Source organism: Botrytis porri (genome assembly GCF_014898465.1).
Source record: "Botrytis porri strain MUCL 3234 chromosome Unknown BPOR_023, whole genome shotgun sequence".
NCBI lineage: Eukaryota > Fungi > Ascomycota > Leotiomycetes > Helotiales > Sclerotiniaceae > Botrytis > Botrytis porri.
Window position 1 is genome coordinate 322143 of NW_024066097.1, and position 17997 is coordinate 340139.

Below are 17997 nucleotides of genomic sequence, written 5' to 3' on the forward strand. Positions count from 1 at the left end.
TTGCCTTGTCCTTGACGCCCCATAATATCGTCTTTCAAAACATGAATGCTGACTATACTGATATGGTCCATCAGAAAGTAAAGGAAGCAAGAAAGATGATTATCATTTGCATCATCGGGTCTTTCCTCGAATGACCATTCAAGAGTAATCTGAAGGATTTACGGCAAATCACCACTTCCCTTGAGAGAGGACAAAATAAATTTGAAGACCGGAAGCGATTAAAAAGTGAGGCCGCATATTCCAGCTAGAATATGACAGAATCATTCTCCGGCAAAGAAATACGAGAGAAAAGAAAGGTGGTGTGTAACCTTGAGAAAATGCTGATTGCAGCCCGACAAAGCCGTAATTTGAGAACCTCGATATTGTAATCTAGTTGCGACTTGTTCGGCCAAACCTAGGTCGCCACGTCAGTGACCATCCGAAGCCCTTCATTGGGACCATATCTCTCCAAGCTAATTGCGTGGTGCATCGTGTTAACCAACAGCTTAGCGAAAACATTGTAGGTGTGAGATGCACCGTGAGTGGCGAGAATTTGTGACATCTTCTAGCTAAGCAGATCGGGGTATGCTGGTTTGCAAACACATTGTATGGATGATCTTTTGCTTCAAAGCCTCGTCCATATCTGACAACACATTGATTTCTGACCACCTTGATCTCGGCAAGACGGAACGGACTCTCAAACCAATATGCATATCGAGGCCGTCTTCTGCACATTCTGCGGCCATGTAAATGTTGCAGAAAATAGAACAAGCATTCGAGGTGGCTTGCAATCACCAGACTGTAAAAATATGTCCTGTTATCAAACACCCCTTTCAGGCAGATATGGCTCGATTCGAATCCGGCCAGGAAGCAGGGAGTTATCAACATGTGACAATATCTCAAAGCGAAATATGCTGGATTAAACGTCTCGATATCAAGGATATAGATTAGAGAAAGAACGAGAAAAAATATACTAGCCAATAGTAGTCTACTACGATAGCCATTTCATGAGAATGATGATGATCGACCGACCATCGTTTGTGATTAACCTCCGGATGGTTTGGAATAAGAAGCAACCGGCAATTGTGTGATAGCTTTGGGTCGATATCTCTCCACAAAGGAGGTTGTTACGGTCCGTCCTTGGGTCTAGCGGGTCTCTCGTTGCAAGCAGAGAACGGATGATCCAGTAATCAGGAAGAAGACTTGTGGCAATCAGTAAAACCAAGGAAATGACGGGATAGGAAATTCATAACGTGATTCCCATAGCGTAAACTTCTACACTCAGCAGGGGGGGCACACGATGTTGCAACGGACTGTGATTACCGATGCAGCAATTCTAACATGATGAAGTGTCCACCCTGTCGAGACGAGAGAGGTAAGTGAACGCGAGGCAACTTGAACCAAACATCGGCAGAGGGTAGGAATACGATAGGTGCCAGTTCTTCTGGCGATTGAGCCAAGGATGTAATTAGTTGCATGTATGACTTGGTGAGAAAGGCACACAAATATGCACATCGTTTGTTGGCTCGAATGGAAGCGTGGAAAACTCGAGGGGGCTAGTAGACAAACACGCTGCAAGGCTGGGAGGATTGTGACGGCGTGGTTGTTCGGACCATAAACAATGTTGTCCAAATCGTGTATAAATACTCCTCTGGATTTCCCCAAAGGTCGAATAACCCCCATCATCATCAGCATCCTTCAAAGCATCTCAACAAACAATCTTTCAACTCTTTCTTGATCTCAAAGTGTCATCGCCATCCAGTATAACAACCTCACTCGAGACATCATCAGACGTCGTCTCTGATCTCAAACATTCTATCGATAATATATCCGTACTTCGGCCAGTAAGTTTGAGCCATGAAGTCTTATCGTGTTTCATATGGAGTGTTGTAAAGAACCAAGACTAATGTTAATGGTGACACATAGCTCCCTTCAACATGTGTTTTTTCGATCAGTGCCAATTCGTCTGTGGTGACTACAAGTGGGGCCACTTTCGACAACATTGTGCCAAAGAATACCGTACAGGCGAGACCTGCGGCATGAAATTAGTCATGACCACATACCAGAGTCATGAAAAGTGCAAGATTTGCACGAAGATCGAAACAAAATGGGGCCGTATCCAGAAGGAGCAGGAGCGTGTACTTCGATGGAAGAAGGAAAACGGAAAGAGTCGCCAACACTCAATCGAGGCGTCAGAGGAGAAGATCCGGGACCTGCAACAAGAGGTCAATAATCTCGAATGGCAACGCTCGCAGAATGCTTTAGCATTGTGAAAGGTAAGAGACCAATCGCTTGCCCGAGTGATAATATTTGATGCTAATTCCTTTCTCAGTGAAACTTTCCACACAACACGATAGTACAGAACTAGCGAACTATTTTGTCGCGTTTCGAACTTTTTTCATAGGGTTGTCTTTCTTTTGATGGAGTGAAATGATGGAAAGGAAGAGTGGTCTTTCTTTTAAGGATGTATTGAAAACGATTGGTTTCTGGAGACAGATGAAGGAATCGTTCTGGAATTAGATAGTCTCACGACTTAATGATGAAACGATCATTTGAACAAGTTCCTTGAAATTGCCAATGACTTGTGGATATGGCTGTATTCTGTTAATCGAACCGACAATCTGGTCAAATGTTGAGGGGCCACTTGATGTTGACCGGGCGCTTAGATGAAGAAAGTGGGCGGCTCGGGAAATTAGTGCATGCGAGCTGAATGCAAACTTCCTTGAACTTTCGGGAAATTGAGGCACCATCCGGAATCATAAAAGAAGATCATATCAAAAGACTTGTCGGAGAATTTGGACGTCGATGATGATCAATATCCATACGATAATAAAGAGATCCCACTTGAGTGTTCCTTCTTGTGGGTCGCGATCTATATATGTACGTAGCCAAGTCTCGTTCTGTAGGTATGTGTTGTGATGCTGTGTAAAACTTTTCCTATTGCAATTAGCCTAATGTGCATACTCAACCATACACACCTGATCGGCAAATTTATCATCACTGAACAGTTTTCTTCATGAAGAGATTGAAATAAAGATACGAATAACAAATATATATATGGTAAGAAGAAAGGAAAGAAGTCGAGAAACGCTTTCCAAAAGAAAAAAAATCTTCAACAGGATCCTCCATTCCCTTTATGAATTTCAGACTGAATGAACTTGAGTGTAGTAGTAAATTGTAACGTGGCTAATCCTCAATGGATATCTGTGCAGCCTGACTGCAGAGCATGAGAAAGAGACATGATAGGCTCTGATTCATGATCAAGTAACCAGTAGGCAGGCGCTTTTGAGAAAGGAAATGCTTGAATGATACAACGCATAGTCAAATTACGCTTAGCTGGTCCAGTCAGAAGTCGAATCCAGATACTCCTCATGGGAAACTGCGGCAGCATGATGGGCCGTGGTATGAGGATATTGTAACGACCTTCCCAACTCCAATACGCCGTGGAACACAAAGATGCCCGTATAAGTTCGAATCCATGTTCTACTCCATGGCCGACTCTGCATCTGCGAACCCTCCTAATAATGGTCCTACGTCTTCTGATTTGACCGGCTTGTACTTCTTCATTTCCTCCACATCTTCATCGTCCGATGCCCAACCATCGGAAATCGGGTGGGTACCTTCGACGGGGGTTTGTTTTGTATTGCTCGATCCGTCCTGTGATGGCATCTTGGCTAGAACTTCCTGATACCGCAATAGTCTTGCGTCTTGACCATTATACATAGTGACGGGTGCTCGAGGGACATTTTGGGGGACCATGGCGAAGATATCAACGAGATGACTGGCACAAAAGTTAGTTAGAGAACTCATCAATGCAATCGAATAGTTGGTTCCACGATGTGCAGTTTATGGATTGAGGGGTGTCGATGTGGAAGAAACGTTTGGAGCATACGTACTTGGACGTTTGCGCTACGACCCTTTGCAAGGCCTCTGTCTCCCTTTGAACTTCTTGTGGATCTGATTGAATGGCATTTGAATCTTGGTTCCCGAAACTGCCGTAATGATGAGGATGTGCATCGTTTTCAAATAATAGCCTTTGGTCTTCACCCTATTTGCAAAGTCGTCAGCGACTGCTTTACTTTGTACATAACAGGGGAAATCAAACCTCGTCCGTCGAATCCCGATTACGTTCCAACCCTAGACAAGAAGAACAATTACCCATTGTTCCTAAGCCTTTCCGTTTCTCTATCTTCTGGCCTGTCTATCTCCAACGACTCAGGGATAAATTGATCCCATACACAACACCAACTGTACTACCTACAATCAACCATCGACAGACGAATTTTAGGGATCAAAACTCGTGAGGATCGCGAATATCCAGTTACGCGACGATGGTACTGGATTTAGATTGTCTTTGCGAAAGCAAGGTGATGTTGATAAAATTATTCAAAGAAAGCATTTCTCGACTTTTTGGAAGGAGAAGGATGTTTCGATAAGAAAGTTGATCATGATGGAGATCCAACTTCCCGGCTAAATTACGGTTAGATATCTTTAGTGATTGGGTAGCCTTCAAGGTACTAGTAAGCAAGCTGACTGAGCAACCAAAAATATCTAATCATCACTCTCTTCATTTATTGTCACTACGAATAAACCTCACATGTACGTATTGGTAAATTCACTTCCAAAGTCACGCCTTTCTCATTTGGAGTACTGGGTCCTGATATCATAAATACCGTAACTGATGTTCACAGTTCAAGAATAAAGCTCCGCTAGGCCACTACCGTGGAGGCTTTGTCGCTTCGCTCTGGGAGAGCAGTTCTTTCTATCTTCACTAGTTCTATGTAGGTATACATAGTGAATTCAAATAGCGCCCCCCTCGTTTCTTTAAACAGCCGAACAAGAGCAAAGCGAAAAGATCTCCGCGGTAGTGATCCAGCGGAGTGTCGCTAATCCGTCTTCCCTGGCCCAACTTTCCTTTCCTTCTCTGTTCAATATGTTTCGTCCATTTACAGGTATCCGACTCATCATCCCTTTATTAGACTGGTTCAATATCCTCCCATCAAGGAATCCTCCCTCTTCCCCTCCACATGGGAACAACTTCACGTTCTTTTGCCGGGAACATAGGATTATGTATGCTCTTAACAATATTGGAATCTTTCAAAGTATGCTTTGGTTCCTTGAATAATCTATCGCCTCGTCAAAATATTATTGCGCTTTACACCCGCTGATGGACAACTTTTGACTGCTGCTTCGAGGCAAATTTCTTCCACACAACAAAATCAAGCATGTTCTGGGGGTTTGACTGCAACCCCTTTCATTATCTATTGCTGCAACGATACTGGAGAGAGAAAAAGGATTATCATTTGGAAATGTCCTTGCTCTGCTTGTTTGTTACTTGACGAGATCTCATCCCTTGCTTACTGGCAACCTCACTTTGCAAACCCCCCTTCGTGGACGTATAGACCTTGCCTGAATGTACCGGATATTTGTATCTTTCCTGTTGTACACCAATCTTCTCCCTTATTTTCAATTTTCTGAGTACCTGTAAGGCAATGCAATATATTGATCGACGATTGCTTTCCTGTGTCCCCGACGTCCTAACATATCACCCTTGGTATTTTGTGACATTTTATAAGAGGGTGCTTTTTCTTTTTGAACACTTTTATCAGCAAGATCATCTCATCATAACAGTCATTCATTCATTCATTCACTCATTCTTTTCGATTGTGACGGTCTTCATTCCTTCGTCCGTTGTTCTCATCGCTTTACATCGATACCTTTTTTTCTTAAGTACCAACACTATCTTATAATATTTCTCGTAAAAATGTTTCGAAGTCGAAACTTGGCTGCTTTAGCAGTGCTCGCGCTATCGGGATCGTCTCTGAGTAAACCGGTTGCAGGCGGATCATGGGTTGGTGAGACATGTATCTGTCCACCTTCCGATTGTCTACCAGTTGTCACCTCCTACACCACCATCACGACTACTCCCGTTCAAACTGTCACTATCACAAAAACTATCAGTCATGAAGTGACCTCTCCAGCAAGCACAACCCCCAATCCAAGCACGGGTCTAGCAGGGGCACCATCTTCACCAATTGTCATTTATACCCCTTCCACTACTGCCCCACCCGAAACCACCGTCAAGACGACTACCGTATCTGGCTCTGAGATAATTGTCACTAGTACCATCACACCAAGTCAAACTCCACCGCAGAGTACTATACCTTGCGAAACGATCACCCAAACGATCACAACTTCAGGAACTGTCATTGTCATAACCACCACTGTCACACCTAGTCAGACTCCTGCCCAGACTGTCACATCAGTAGTTGGAACTCCAATAATTACGACTGGTATTTAATTTCCTTGATTCTTCACAGCCATTTTATCACAAGATCTAACAAGCCCAATTTTAGTACCTGGATCTACCATCACGACCACTCTACCTGGCACGATCATCACTTCAAGCATTCCTGGATCAGTCTTTGTTATAACGAAAACTATCCCACCAACTACTGAAACCACTGTCATTCCTTGCGATTCGACTCTCACGGTAACTCAGACAGGAACAGTGGTCAGAACAACTCATCCCGTCTCTACAATTACCTTCACAGAATCTGGACACATTGTAACTTCCACGTATCCACCATCAACCTTATACGGGACGTATACATTGAATATCTACACGACTGTTATAACAGCTACAACGATCATTAAAACCATTTCGGCGAGCACGTTAACTATAACTCAGACTGGTGAAATTGTTCAAACCACTGTTCCAGGTTCTACCTTCATCACCACAATTCCCGGATCTGTCATAACTTCAACCGTCACGCCTATTCTAGCCACTACAATCCCTCCCTCATCAACATGTCAATACGATCCATGCCTCAAACAAATGCTAGAATCCTCAGCCGTCGCTTCATTCTGCGCTACCTATACAGCAAGTGTTCACACGGTTCCAATTTCCCTCCCAGCCTGTGTCTCAGAATGTGATACTGCACCAGGTGCTCTCTCATCTGCTTGCTCATGTCTAGTTGGACAATATACTCCTCCTCCAGCTGTGACTTCTACCTCTGTCACCATTACAACTACCTCAACGATTTTTGACCCATCGTTTACACCCACGGCTTCTTCGAAGTCTCCATGCAAACACTGTACAGGGGTTCTCACAATTCCCCAACCCTCTATAACCCCATCGAATGGAATATGTTCAACGGGTCTAATTCTCTCTACAATAACTACGACTACTACATTCATCCAAATCCTTACAACGACAAGTAGTATTTCAGTCTCACCACCAACGGTTCATATTTCTAGCTCCCCAAGTCCTTTCAATGGCACGGCAACCCTTTCTTCTGCCAGTCCTTCCACTGTTGTCCTCTCATCGTCCATCATTCTATCGACATTGATTGCTCCCTCTTCTTCTGCGCAGATCACTACTGCCTCGTCATCTTCGTCCAGGGTCGCATTGTGGTAAACCCAAAGTTTACCGACCAAAGAATGAGCCAAACAACGAGATATAGGCGCGAGGAGGCTTACACTAAGGAAACGAATCATTGTTTGGACTCGAGTTTGATATAGTGTATCGTTCTGAATTTGTCTCTTTCTTTATTTCTATCTCATAACGTTGTATTCGTTTTAATTTTAGTCTGGTGTCGTCAGGTGTGAAATGGTGGGAATCGTGTGTTATGATTATGATGGGAATTGACATAGATAAATATGATTAGATTAATTTGATAACTGTTTCCTCTTGAATTTAATGTCCCTAATGTTGGTATTTATTTCAATTTTTATTCTGAGTCTGGAAAATTCTTCTTCCCAGGCCCCCGGTCTGTGGTCTTGTCCAGACTCATTCTTCTCTCAGAGGCACAGCATCGTGAGACGCTATCCCAGAATGATCTGCAAACCTGGGAAGCGATTCGAGCAATGTTCTAGTTTATTATGAACTGGGGCGAGATGACGACTTTTCTCTGGATGATAGCTGAGATTGTTTTGATAAGAACGGACAAGAGTGTCCAGGGAGAAGTAGAGAGCATGTGAGCTTGGTTGAGGTGTTTCCACTATATCCTTAAATTTGATAGGGTTGAAGAATAAGATATCTCAGACCTGGGCTCTCAAATCACTTTTTTGCTATTGCATGACAGTTAGGAGGGGGGGGGGGGGGGGGGGGGGGGGCGGTGTTAAACCCAAAGGCACTTGGACTCTCAGAAAAGTTTTTGTAACAGCTAGCTTTGACTGCGATTGTCGGTAGAGAGCTGATTCTCAAATTTACAGGGGTTCACATAGTCCGAACATCCACTCAGTAGCCCAGAACAGGCTTTGGAACATAAGCATCCTCCAAGTATTTGCTTTCCTGTTCGGTAAGTTGAACACTTAAAGCTCTTATACCATCATACAAATGCTGTTTGTTGTACGATCTACAGACAGGCGCCATTCATTCCTTTGACATAATCCAAGCAATCGCAATGATGGCCATTCTAACACCCCTCTTACCAGCCAATTCTTCTGCCCTTCGTACAATTTCTTGATCGGACTCATGATGCCTGCGACGGAAGAGTAACTTCAAGATAATATCAGTTTTTTCACGTTCATCGGTGCGATCTTCCCAGGAGTCGGCGAGCACACCAGCGGCGAGTGGCGACCAAGGAAGGAGACCAATATTAGTTTCCTTGCAATGTGCGTTCATTTCGCGCTCCTATTCTCGGTAGGCAGATTGTAGAGGCCTTGCATTGAGATGAACTTATACCAGTTGTGTTTTTCGGCCATGTTTTGCGCCATTTGGAACTCCCAGGCTGCCATCTACCATAACAAAATTAGTCAAATTCGTTGTAGTGATCCGAGTACTTCAGAAGACTTACAGAGCTTTCACCTATATATCTAGCCTTTCCACTCTCGACGATGTCATTTTAGGCTTTCATGGATTCTTCGAGTGATACTTCGCGACCAAGACGGTGAGTTTGGAGAACTTTAATATAAATACCGAGGCGAGAAATGCTGGCGTCTACAGCGTCGAGGATGTGCTTTGTTGATAGTCCGACTTGATCCACCTAATCACCATCGTTTATTCCTTGACCAGCGGTATCAACAGCTCCTCTCGCAGGATCAACAAAGTTGAACACCTTGGTCATGATGACAACCTTGTTTCGAGGGATATTGTACTCTTTCAAGAAGGCGCCAAGGACCTCCTCTGAGCGTCCATTGGAATACACATCGGCGACATCGAATATGTTGATACCAGAATCACATGCATGCTTGAGGATAGGGAATGCCTCTTATTGAGTCAGAACCCAGGGTCGTCAGTTCTTGTCACCATAGATCATGCAGCCATTATAATCTTGGGGACTTTGAGGCCAGAGCTTCCATTCTGTAAATGATGTTAGCTTCTGTTTGGCCATTGATTCGGTGTGTAATGAGCTCGAGCATACCTCATGCATTTCATTTTGGTGGATATAACTAGTACTAGGCTGCGCACAAATTATCTGTACCCATGGATTAAGTCAACTACCCCACTTTCCGACCACCCCCTCTTTTCGACCACCTCAAAAACCACACCGCTTTGAGTAATTATAAAATTTATACTTTGAATAACTCAACAATGCTTTAATCAATTGATTTGAAATTTTGATATTATTATAATTGTGATATTAAGAATAGATATACCGAAGAAGATATCGCAGAGGCTCTTAGAGCGATTACAAATGGAGCAAGCATACGAAGAGCTAGCTTGGATTATGGTGTTCCACGTACCACACTTCACGATCGAATATATGGTGGAGTTTCGCATCAAAAAGGCGCCCAAATACTTCAAAAGTTATCTCCAATTCAGGAGAATCGACTAGCAGAATGGATATTAGTACAGGAAGCTCTTGGTACTAGCCCTACACATCGTCAAATCAGAGAGATGGCAGAGCACCTCCTTATTGTACGAGGGGAGGATCCCTCACTTGGAAAGAAATGGATACATAGCTTTTTTCGAAGGCATCCTAATATTGGAACTAAGAAGCAACATCAAATCGATTCTGCACGAGTTTCAGGTGCTACATCTGATATTATTAAGAAGTGGTTCCGGAACCTCGCAATCCCTGAAATCAAGGCTATTAAGCCGGCCAACAGATGGAATATGGATGAAGCAGGTATAATGGAGGGTCAGGGTCTTAATGGACTAGTAGTAGGAAGCACTGATCGAAGATTTATTCAAAAAAAGCAACCTGGATCTCGAATTTGGACCTCTTTTATAGAATGCATTTCAGCCAATGGAAAAAGCATTACTCCCCTTGTAATATATAAGGGAAAATCAGTTCAGCAACAATGGTTTCCAACAGATTTGACTCTATTCAAGGGTTGGAACTTTACCGCTACAGAAAATGGATGGACTACAGATGCTACAGCTTTAGAATGGCTGAAAAAGATCTATATCCCTCAAACTACCCCTATTCAGCCGGAAAATTCAAGACTCCTCATTTTGGACGGACACGGAAGCCATGAAACTACAGCATTTATGTTAGAATGCTTTAATAACAACATATATCTCTTACTTCTCCCACCACATACGTCACACGTACTACAACCACTCGATTTATCTGTGTTCTCACCCCTAAAAAGTGCATATCGAATCGAACTTAATAAATTAAGTCTATTATCCGATTCCTCACCAATTGGAAAGCGCAATTTCCTTTCTTGCTATCAGAAGGCTAGAATAGAAGGTTTAACTATTCAAAATATCAAGTCTGGGTGGCAAGCTAGTGGTCTTTGGCCCAAAAATATGGCTAAACCTCTTATGAGTCGACTTTTGCTTGAAAATAGCAATAGAGAGGTTTTATCACTTAATCCTGAATCTGATGATGATCCTATTCTTCAATGGAATATATATTCATCGTTTATTCAATGGAAAACCCCTCAAAAAGGAGCCGATATCAGAAAATATAGAGATATAATGATTCAAGAGAAGGAGATCGATTTGCCAACACGAAGATTACTATTTCGCAAGATTATAAAAGGATTCGATGCTAAGGATTATGAACTCTTAGAGGCAGAGAATAAGATTAGAAAGCTAGAATATCAATTAGATGAAGCATTACCTAGAAAAAGGCGAAAGGTTGTGGTATCTCCAAATTCGAAGTTCGCAGGGATTAGAGCTATAAGGCGTACACAAATTGAAGCTGGAGATCGTGAAGATGAGGTAGATGATAGCTCTAGTGCTATAGAAAGTGATTCTACAGGCGATTTCATTGAAGTTCAATAGTTATTGAGTTATTAAAGTTTTAAGTGTAGATAATATGAATTTTTTAGGTGGTCGGAAACAGGGGGTGGTCGGAAAGTGGGGGTAGTTGACTTATCTATGAATAATCCATTCTATAAGTTATCCGTTAGAGGTTCTACTTGTTCTATGGATTATTTATTGAAGCTTTAAAATTATTTATTCTATATAAATAATCCACAGATTATCTACAAATAATTTATTTATCCATAAATAAGTAGATTATTTATAAATATATAGGTTATTTAACGTGATTTATCAGTGTGCGGGTCATATCAGTGTGCGGGTCATTTTCACCTCAATTCACTCTTTCAAACTCATATTATTCAACAACCATTGAATCAATTGATTAAAACTATGAAAATTATAATAATCTAGGATCTATTATATTATCTTGACAAGTTCTTGCATTATGTCCGGTCTTTCCGCATTTACTACAGCATCGACTAGAAGATGCTTCTTCATTAGAATTCCTCCCTTTTTGACGCTCGTCGCGTTGAATCTGAATATCAACCTCTTGTTGAGATAATATATCAAGAGCTTCTTGCCCAGTAAGTACTCCTCCTTGACGTAATTGGGTTTTTTTCGCGCGTCGACGCTTGCTTAATGCCTCATTTGCCTTTCGAAGTGTACGAATCTCTGCATTCAAAAGTGTATTCTCATGAGCTAATCTCTCTGTACCTTTAGCTAGAGCTAGTACAGTCTCAAATATAGGTGTAGGGGAGCTTGATTGATGTCGGGTTATTCGAGATTTCACTAAAATTGATTGAGAAAGAGCTTCAGTTGGGTTGTGAGGGGTTTGAGAGATCCATTGATCTAGATCGAAAGAGGGAGGGGTAGGTGTACGAATTCGAATATCTAACTTCGAAAGTACGGCTTCAGGGTTAAATGGTATTAAACCTGTTCCTCGAAATCCTGATTTCATATTCTGAGAGATGATTGATTCTTTATATGCAGCTTTAAAAGCTATAAAGAATTCAACCTTCGAAATATGATTGATATGTGCCTTGATAAATCCATCAATTTGACCACCATATGAACGTTTCAGATTGCTAAAACAGCCCACATCAAGTGGTTGAGTTAAATGACTTGAATGCGGTGGTAGACTTAAGCATATAATATCGTTCTCTTTGCAATATGCTTGAAAAGCTCTTGATTCATGGCTTTCATGCCCGTCTAGTACCAACATTCGATACCTGCCCTTTCTTCGGTTCTTAGTGTGCTTGTCGAAGTGTTTCAACCATTCTAAACCTGTCTCATTGTTTGTCCATCCATTAGATGTAGGTTTAATAGCCCAATCCGCAGGAAAATCGGTTTCGGTATACCAATTGGAAAGATGAACCTGTCCTTGAACCACTAGAAATGGGGGTATAGTTTCACCCTCCCCATTGCCACATATGATTGCTGTAGCCCATTCTCTATTGCCTGGTTGTATTGCCTTGCTTCTGCCATTCCGTTCAGCACTAGTTACTACCATTCCGGGGCATATTATACCCATCATAAAGCCCGTCTCATCGAAATTGTAGAAATCGCCATCCAAAATGCTGTATTTCGCTCGCATATTCGCAACCAATCGAAACCACTCTTCAATAAGCTTAGGATCTTCGCAGAGAGCTCTTTGAAAGTCATAAACACGACTAAAACGCGTCTTTAATTCGATTCGACGCTTTACGAATCGATGCGCCCAGAGCTTCCCAACGCGCTTTGCACCCCTCGATTCAAGAATATGATTCGCCATATCTTCTACATTTCTTAATTTAGGTGGAAATCCTCTCAAATCCATATCAATTATATATTCAGAAATGATATTCTCTTCTAGTTCTGAAAGATTATAAGATTTAGGTCGATATTCGGAACGGGAAGTAATACCATTAATTCTACGCTGTAGTGTTGTATTCGAGATATTATATATCTTTGCAACCTTTCGAATACTTGTTTTTTTGTCTTTTTGAATAGCTTCGATAGCGAGGAGTATACGGGCTTCTTGATTATTCGAATCCATTGTGGATTGTTGATAAAAACGCGTATTGAAAGAGAATAGAGTGAATTGAGGTGAAAATGACCCGCACACTGATATGACCCGCACACTGATAAATCACGTTAACCTTAAAGGCAGTTCCCATAATAGATTTTAACTTTTAATAATAGAATCTATAAACTATTAAAACTCTCAATATTATATTTAATAATAATATATAAAATCTAAATTAAAAAAAATAAGCTTGAAAAACATTAATATTAAAATTATTATATATTAAATATCTTTCAACTTACTTTTATTATATACTTATAAAGTCCTTATTAATCGAAATTTTATATATAATAAATTTTTATAAAAATAATAATTTCTAATAAATTATTTTGTATATAAATCAGTATTAATAATACTAATTTTTAATAATCTATTTATAAGTATATAAAACTTATAAATTAGATTTATATAGCTTATAGTTATTGAATTAAAGCTTATTAGGATTTATTCATTAGGATTTATTTATTAAGAATTATTTATAAATTTTAAAATCTATAAGAAAGTTTATAATAAAATTTATTAGGGATTTTTAATTTATAAAAAGACTTATATTAAAGAATCACAAGTATAAAGCTCATTAGAATCAATTTCATTATAATTAATTTTTCAATATAGAATCTTTCAATATAAAAATTTTCAATATAATTTTTTCAATATTAAATCTTTTAATATAAAATATTTCAATATAATTCTTTCAATATTAAATCTTTTAATATAAAATCTTTTAATATTATTCAATATTATTCTTTTGAAATATAAAATCTTTCAATATTAAATCTATCAATATTAAATCTTTCAATATTAAATCTTTCAATATAAAATCTTTGAATATAAAATCTTTTAATATAAAACCTTTATAAAATCTTTAAATATAAAATCTTTTAATAAAATCTTTCAATATAAAACCTTTATAAAACCTTTATAAAATCTTTTAATATAAAATCTTTCAATATTAAATCTTTTAATATAAAATCTTTATAAAATCTTTTAATATTATTCTCTTAAATATTTATATTTTATTAACAATCTATTAATATTATTTAATATTTATCTTTGAAATACAATTACTTTTTTAATATATATTATAGAATCCTATAAATTATAAAATTTAAGCTATATATTAATCTTTATATTAATCTTTATATTAATCTTTATATTAATCTTTATATTAATCTTTATATTAATCTTTATATTGATTTTTAAATATAAAGCTTTTAGTATTTTTATTAATATTCTTATTAATAATATTCTTAATATTCTTATTGATAGTATTCTTATTAATATTAAATTTTCGATTATATAATTAAATTATTCTATATCTCTTTTTATTAAGTTATTATTTCTTATATCCTTTTAAATTTAAACTTTTTTGAAACAAATATAAAATAATGAATTCAAAAAATAATTTAAATTTATTTTCAAAATTCGATATATAAATGAAAATAAATTTTAGGTCATTAAAAAGTTTTATTCAATTTATTACTTTTTATTTAATTGAAAATAATAATTAAATTCACTTATTTCATAGGTTATTACCCTTTTGTTTTCGAAAACTATTATAGCTTTTCTTTAATTTTATTAACTTTAAGCTTTAGGGTTAGTAATACAGATCAATCAATATTGAGAATATCAAAAATCTATTTTTATATATAAATAATTTAATTAAATCTTTATTCATTACTTTTTTCAAATTTTTAAAAAGTCTAAAATTAAAGGGTAAAGAGGTAATAACCAAATTCATTTATTTCATAAATCATCACCCTCTTATTTTCGAAAACTACTATAGTGTTACGGGAGCTGCCTCTAGGGTCACGTGGAAGTGTCTAGAGATCTCTCGAGGTGGTTTAGACTAGACTTCAAGTAGGAATTCAATAAGGTTGGTAACTGGTTGCAATTCTCGTAACTATAGTAATGAAACTAATGATTGTTCTTGAGCACGAAGCTCTACATTATAATGAACGTCCTGTCACATGACACTCGTCACGTGATCCAATGTTACCCGTCGTAACAAAATCCTAATGGGGAAGTATTTTCTAATAAATACTGTAGTAAATATAAAAAATTAGGTTATAATTCAAGAACTTATTAAAATAATGTAATAGATTCTAGATTATTAGATTCTTAATAATTTCAATCAATTAATATAATGGTTGTTGAATAATCTGTATTCGAAAGTATGAATTGAGGTGAAAGTAATCCACATGCTGATATGGCTCACATGCTGATAAATTACGTTAGCGAAAAAGCATTAAAAGTTATTAATTGGTCACCACCTCTTTTAGCTTCAATTTAGAGCTTTTCATAAATTAAAAAAAAGAAATCTATAAAGATTTAACTGAATTATATTAATTCAAAATTAAAACCTAAAAAGCTTTTGAATTGAAGATTTTATATTGAATTGAAATAACCCTAGTTTTGAAGAGATTGAAAGGGTTGAAGAAAAGCTATGGTAATTTTTTAAAGGCAAGGGGGGTGGTGACCAGCAAAATGAATAAATCTGGTTACCACTCTAAATCCAATATAAAATGGAAATTTAATTATTATTTTATAATAAATTAGGGTTTAATTTTATTTATATATTGAATTCTGAAATTAGACTTTAATTATCTTTTAAATTAATTGATCTGTACTATTTCTAAAAAAGCTTTAATTTGTAAGGATAGGGGGGTGATGACCAGCGAAAAAGAGATCATTATTCTATATGGGGTAATTATTATTATTATTATTATTATTATTATTATTATTATTATTATTATTATTATTATTATTATTATTATTATTATTATTATTATTATTATTATTATTATTATTATTATTATTATTATTATTATTATTATTATTATTATTATTATTATTATTATTATAATTAATATTATTATTACTAATATATATATTTAATTCTAAATAGTTTCGAATTAGGAAACTCGTAGGAAAGTAGATGAAAACCCGGAGGGAAACCCGTAGAGCAACTCTAACTATTATTCTATAGATTTTTTTGGTGATCAGTACTAATAGTGATTACAACCCTAAAGGGAATAATAATTTAGCTAAAAAATCACTATTTGATTATTATCTTTTTACTTTTCAATTTTAGGCTTTTTAAAAATTAAAAAAAAAGAAATGAATAGAGATTTAATTGAATTATTTATATATAAAATTAGATTTTCGATATTTTTAGTATTAATTAATCTGTACTGCTAATTCTAAAGCTTAAAGTTAATAAGGTTGAAGAAAAGTTATAATAATTTTCGAAAACAAAAGAGTAGTGATTATAATTTTAAGGATAATAGTGATTTAAATAAAAAGTTATTATTTAATTATCACCTCTTTATTTTTTAATTTTAAGCTTTTTAAGAATTTGAAAAAAGTAATGAATAGAGATTCAATTGAATTATTTATATATAAAAACAGATTTTTAATATCTTTAATATTGATTAAATTATAAAGCTAATTCTAGTGTTACAACGGATTAGTAACAGGCTGTAGAATCACTGACTTATAGGCTATAATGGTATTATAGGCCTCAGTGATTCAGCTGCAGTATACCGGGGGACACTAGGCACCCAAGGAAAGCCTCAGGCATGTATATAGTATTAGTTATAGAATACACTGAATCATAGGACATGGTTCCTAGGACAGTAGGGTCCTAAGAAGAATAAGCAATACAGGACACAGTAAGCAAGAGAGGTCTTGCTAGGATTAGTAAGCTCCCAAGGGATTAGCCCTAGGACAGGAAATAAGACAGGACGACAAGACTCACGGGACTAGTATCACGTGATGGACCATCCCATCAGTCCCACCGATTATTATCAATGGGATCAGTGGGATCCCACTACGCCCACTACTCTCAGTGAGTGGGATCGATGGGATCGCAGAGTGCAAAGGTCTATATAAGGGAAAGGGTTTCCTTACATGTAGAGCTTCGTGCTCAAGAACAATCATTAGTTTCATTACTATAGTTACGAGAATTGCAACCAGTTACAACCTTATTGAATTCCTACTTGAAGTCTAGTCTAAACCACCTCGAGAGATCTCTAGACACTTCCACGTGACCCTAGAGGCAGCTCCCGTAACACGAATTTACCAATTCACTACATCAAATTAAAGTATATACTAATTATAAAGTACTTGAGTACTTTATATCAATTAAATAATTGAATGCTTAATAGGTATATTAAATAGAACTATTAATTAATTATAATTTTATTATTATATACTGTTCTGAAAAGAATAATTCATTTAAAAATATGCTTATATATTGTATTAACAAATTAGATTAATAAAATAGTATTAAAAAGAAAAATCGCTTGTAATAACTTATAAAAGATAATTAAATTAATATCAAGATTATATGTAAATCTTTTCAATAAAAAATAAATATTATTATAAATCTTAATTTAAGCGTCAATTCTCTGCTTTTTAATATAATCAATTATATTATTAAAGTAAATAGATTCTATTCAAGTTTAAAAGCTTTATATAATTATATAATTAGATTGTATAAGTATTTTATTTTTGAAAAAGGATTATTATTTTATAATGATTATTTATATATACTGAATATTAACAATTTATAAACTTATTTGATTCGTAAAGCTTATGACTTAGTCTCTACTACATATTTCAGTATAAAAAAGATTTATGCTTTTTTAATCAAATAATATTATTAAAAAAATATAAATATTATAATCAACTAATATATATGAAATTACTATAAATATAAGTATAGCTTTATTTTAAAAGATTACACTCCCGATCTTTTTCATCTACTCCTTGTTTTTATATA

At 36.7% G+C, this 17997-nt stretch overlaps 6 protein-coding genes across 6 annotated transcripts; 3 read left to right on the forward strand and 3 right to left on the reverse strand.

Moving 5' to 3' along the window:
* Positions 1 to 1916: 1916 nt before the first annotated feature.
* Positions 1917 to 2252, forward strand: EAF01_011673 (uncharacterized protein; the record flags this gene model as incomplete). Its single annotated transcript, XM_038919931.1, has 1 exon — positions 1917 to 2252. One exon carries the CDS (start codon positions 1917 to 1919, stop codon positions 2250 to 2252), a length of 336 nt encoding a protein of 111 aa, XP_038764635.1.
* A 1210-nt stretch (positions 2253 to 3462) lies between these two features.
* Positions 3463 to 4141, reverse strand: EAF01_011674 (uncharacterized protein; the record flags this gene model as incomplete). The annotated part of the gene is made up of 3 exons (XM_038919932.1): positions 3463 to 3760; positions 3876 to 4027; positions 4085 to 4141. 3 exons carry the CDS (start codon positions 4139 to 4141, stop codon positions 3463 to 3465), a joined length of 507 nt encoding a protein of 168 aa, XP_038764636.1.
* A 1602-nt stretch (positions 4142 to 5743) lies between these two features.
* On the forward strand, positions 5744 to 7399 carry EAF01_011675 (uncharacterized protein; the record flags this gene model as incomplete). Its single annotated transcript, XM_038919933.1, has 2 exons — positions 5744 to 6272; positions 6336 to 7399. 2 exons carry the CDS (start codon positions 5744 to 5746, stop codon positions 7397 to 7399), a joined length of 1593 nt encoding a protein of 530 aa, XP_038764637.1.
* Positions 7400 to 8356: 957 nt separating this feature from the next.
* On the reverse strand, positions 8357 to 8608 carry EAF01_011676 (uncharacterized protein; the record flags this gene model as incomplete). Its single annotated transcript, XM_038919934.1, has 1 exon — positions 8357 to 8608. One exon carries the CDS (start codon positions 8606 to 8608, stop codon positions 8357 to 8359), a length of 252 nt encoding a protein of 83 aa, XP_038764638.1.
* Positions 8605 to 9050, reverse strand: EAF01_011677 (uncharacterized protein; the record flags this gene model as incomplete). The annotated part of the gene is made up of 3 exons (XM_038919935.1): positions 8605 to 8721; positions 8781 to 8791; positions 8978 to 9050. 3 exons carry the CDS (start codon positions 9048 to 9050, stop codon positions 8605 to 8607), a joined length of 201 nt encoding a protein of 66 aa, XP_038764639.1.
* Positions 9051 to 9295: 245 nt separating this feature from the next.
* EAF01_011678 (uncharacterized protein) lies at positions 9296 to 11164 on the forward strand (the record flags this gene model as incomplete). Its single annotated transcript, XM_038919936.1, has 2 exons — positions 9296 to 9324; positions 9577 to 11164. 2 exons carry the CDS (start codon positions 9296 to 9298, stop codon positions 11162 to 11164), a joined length of 1617 nt encoding a protein of 538 aa, XP_038764640.1.
* Between the last annotated feature and the right edge of the window lie 6833 nt (positions 11165 to 17997).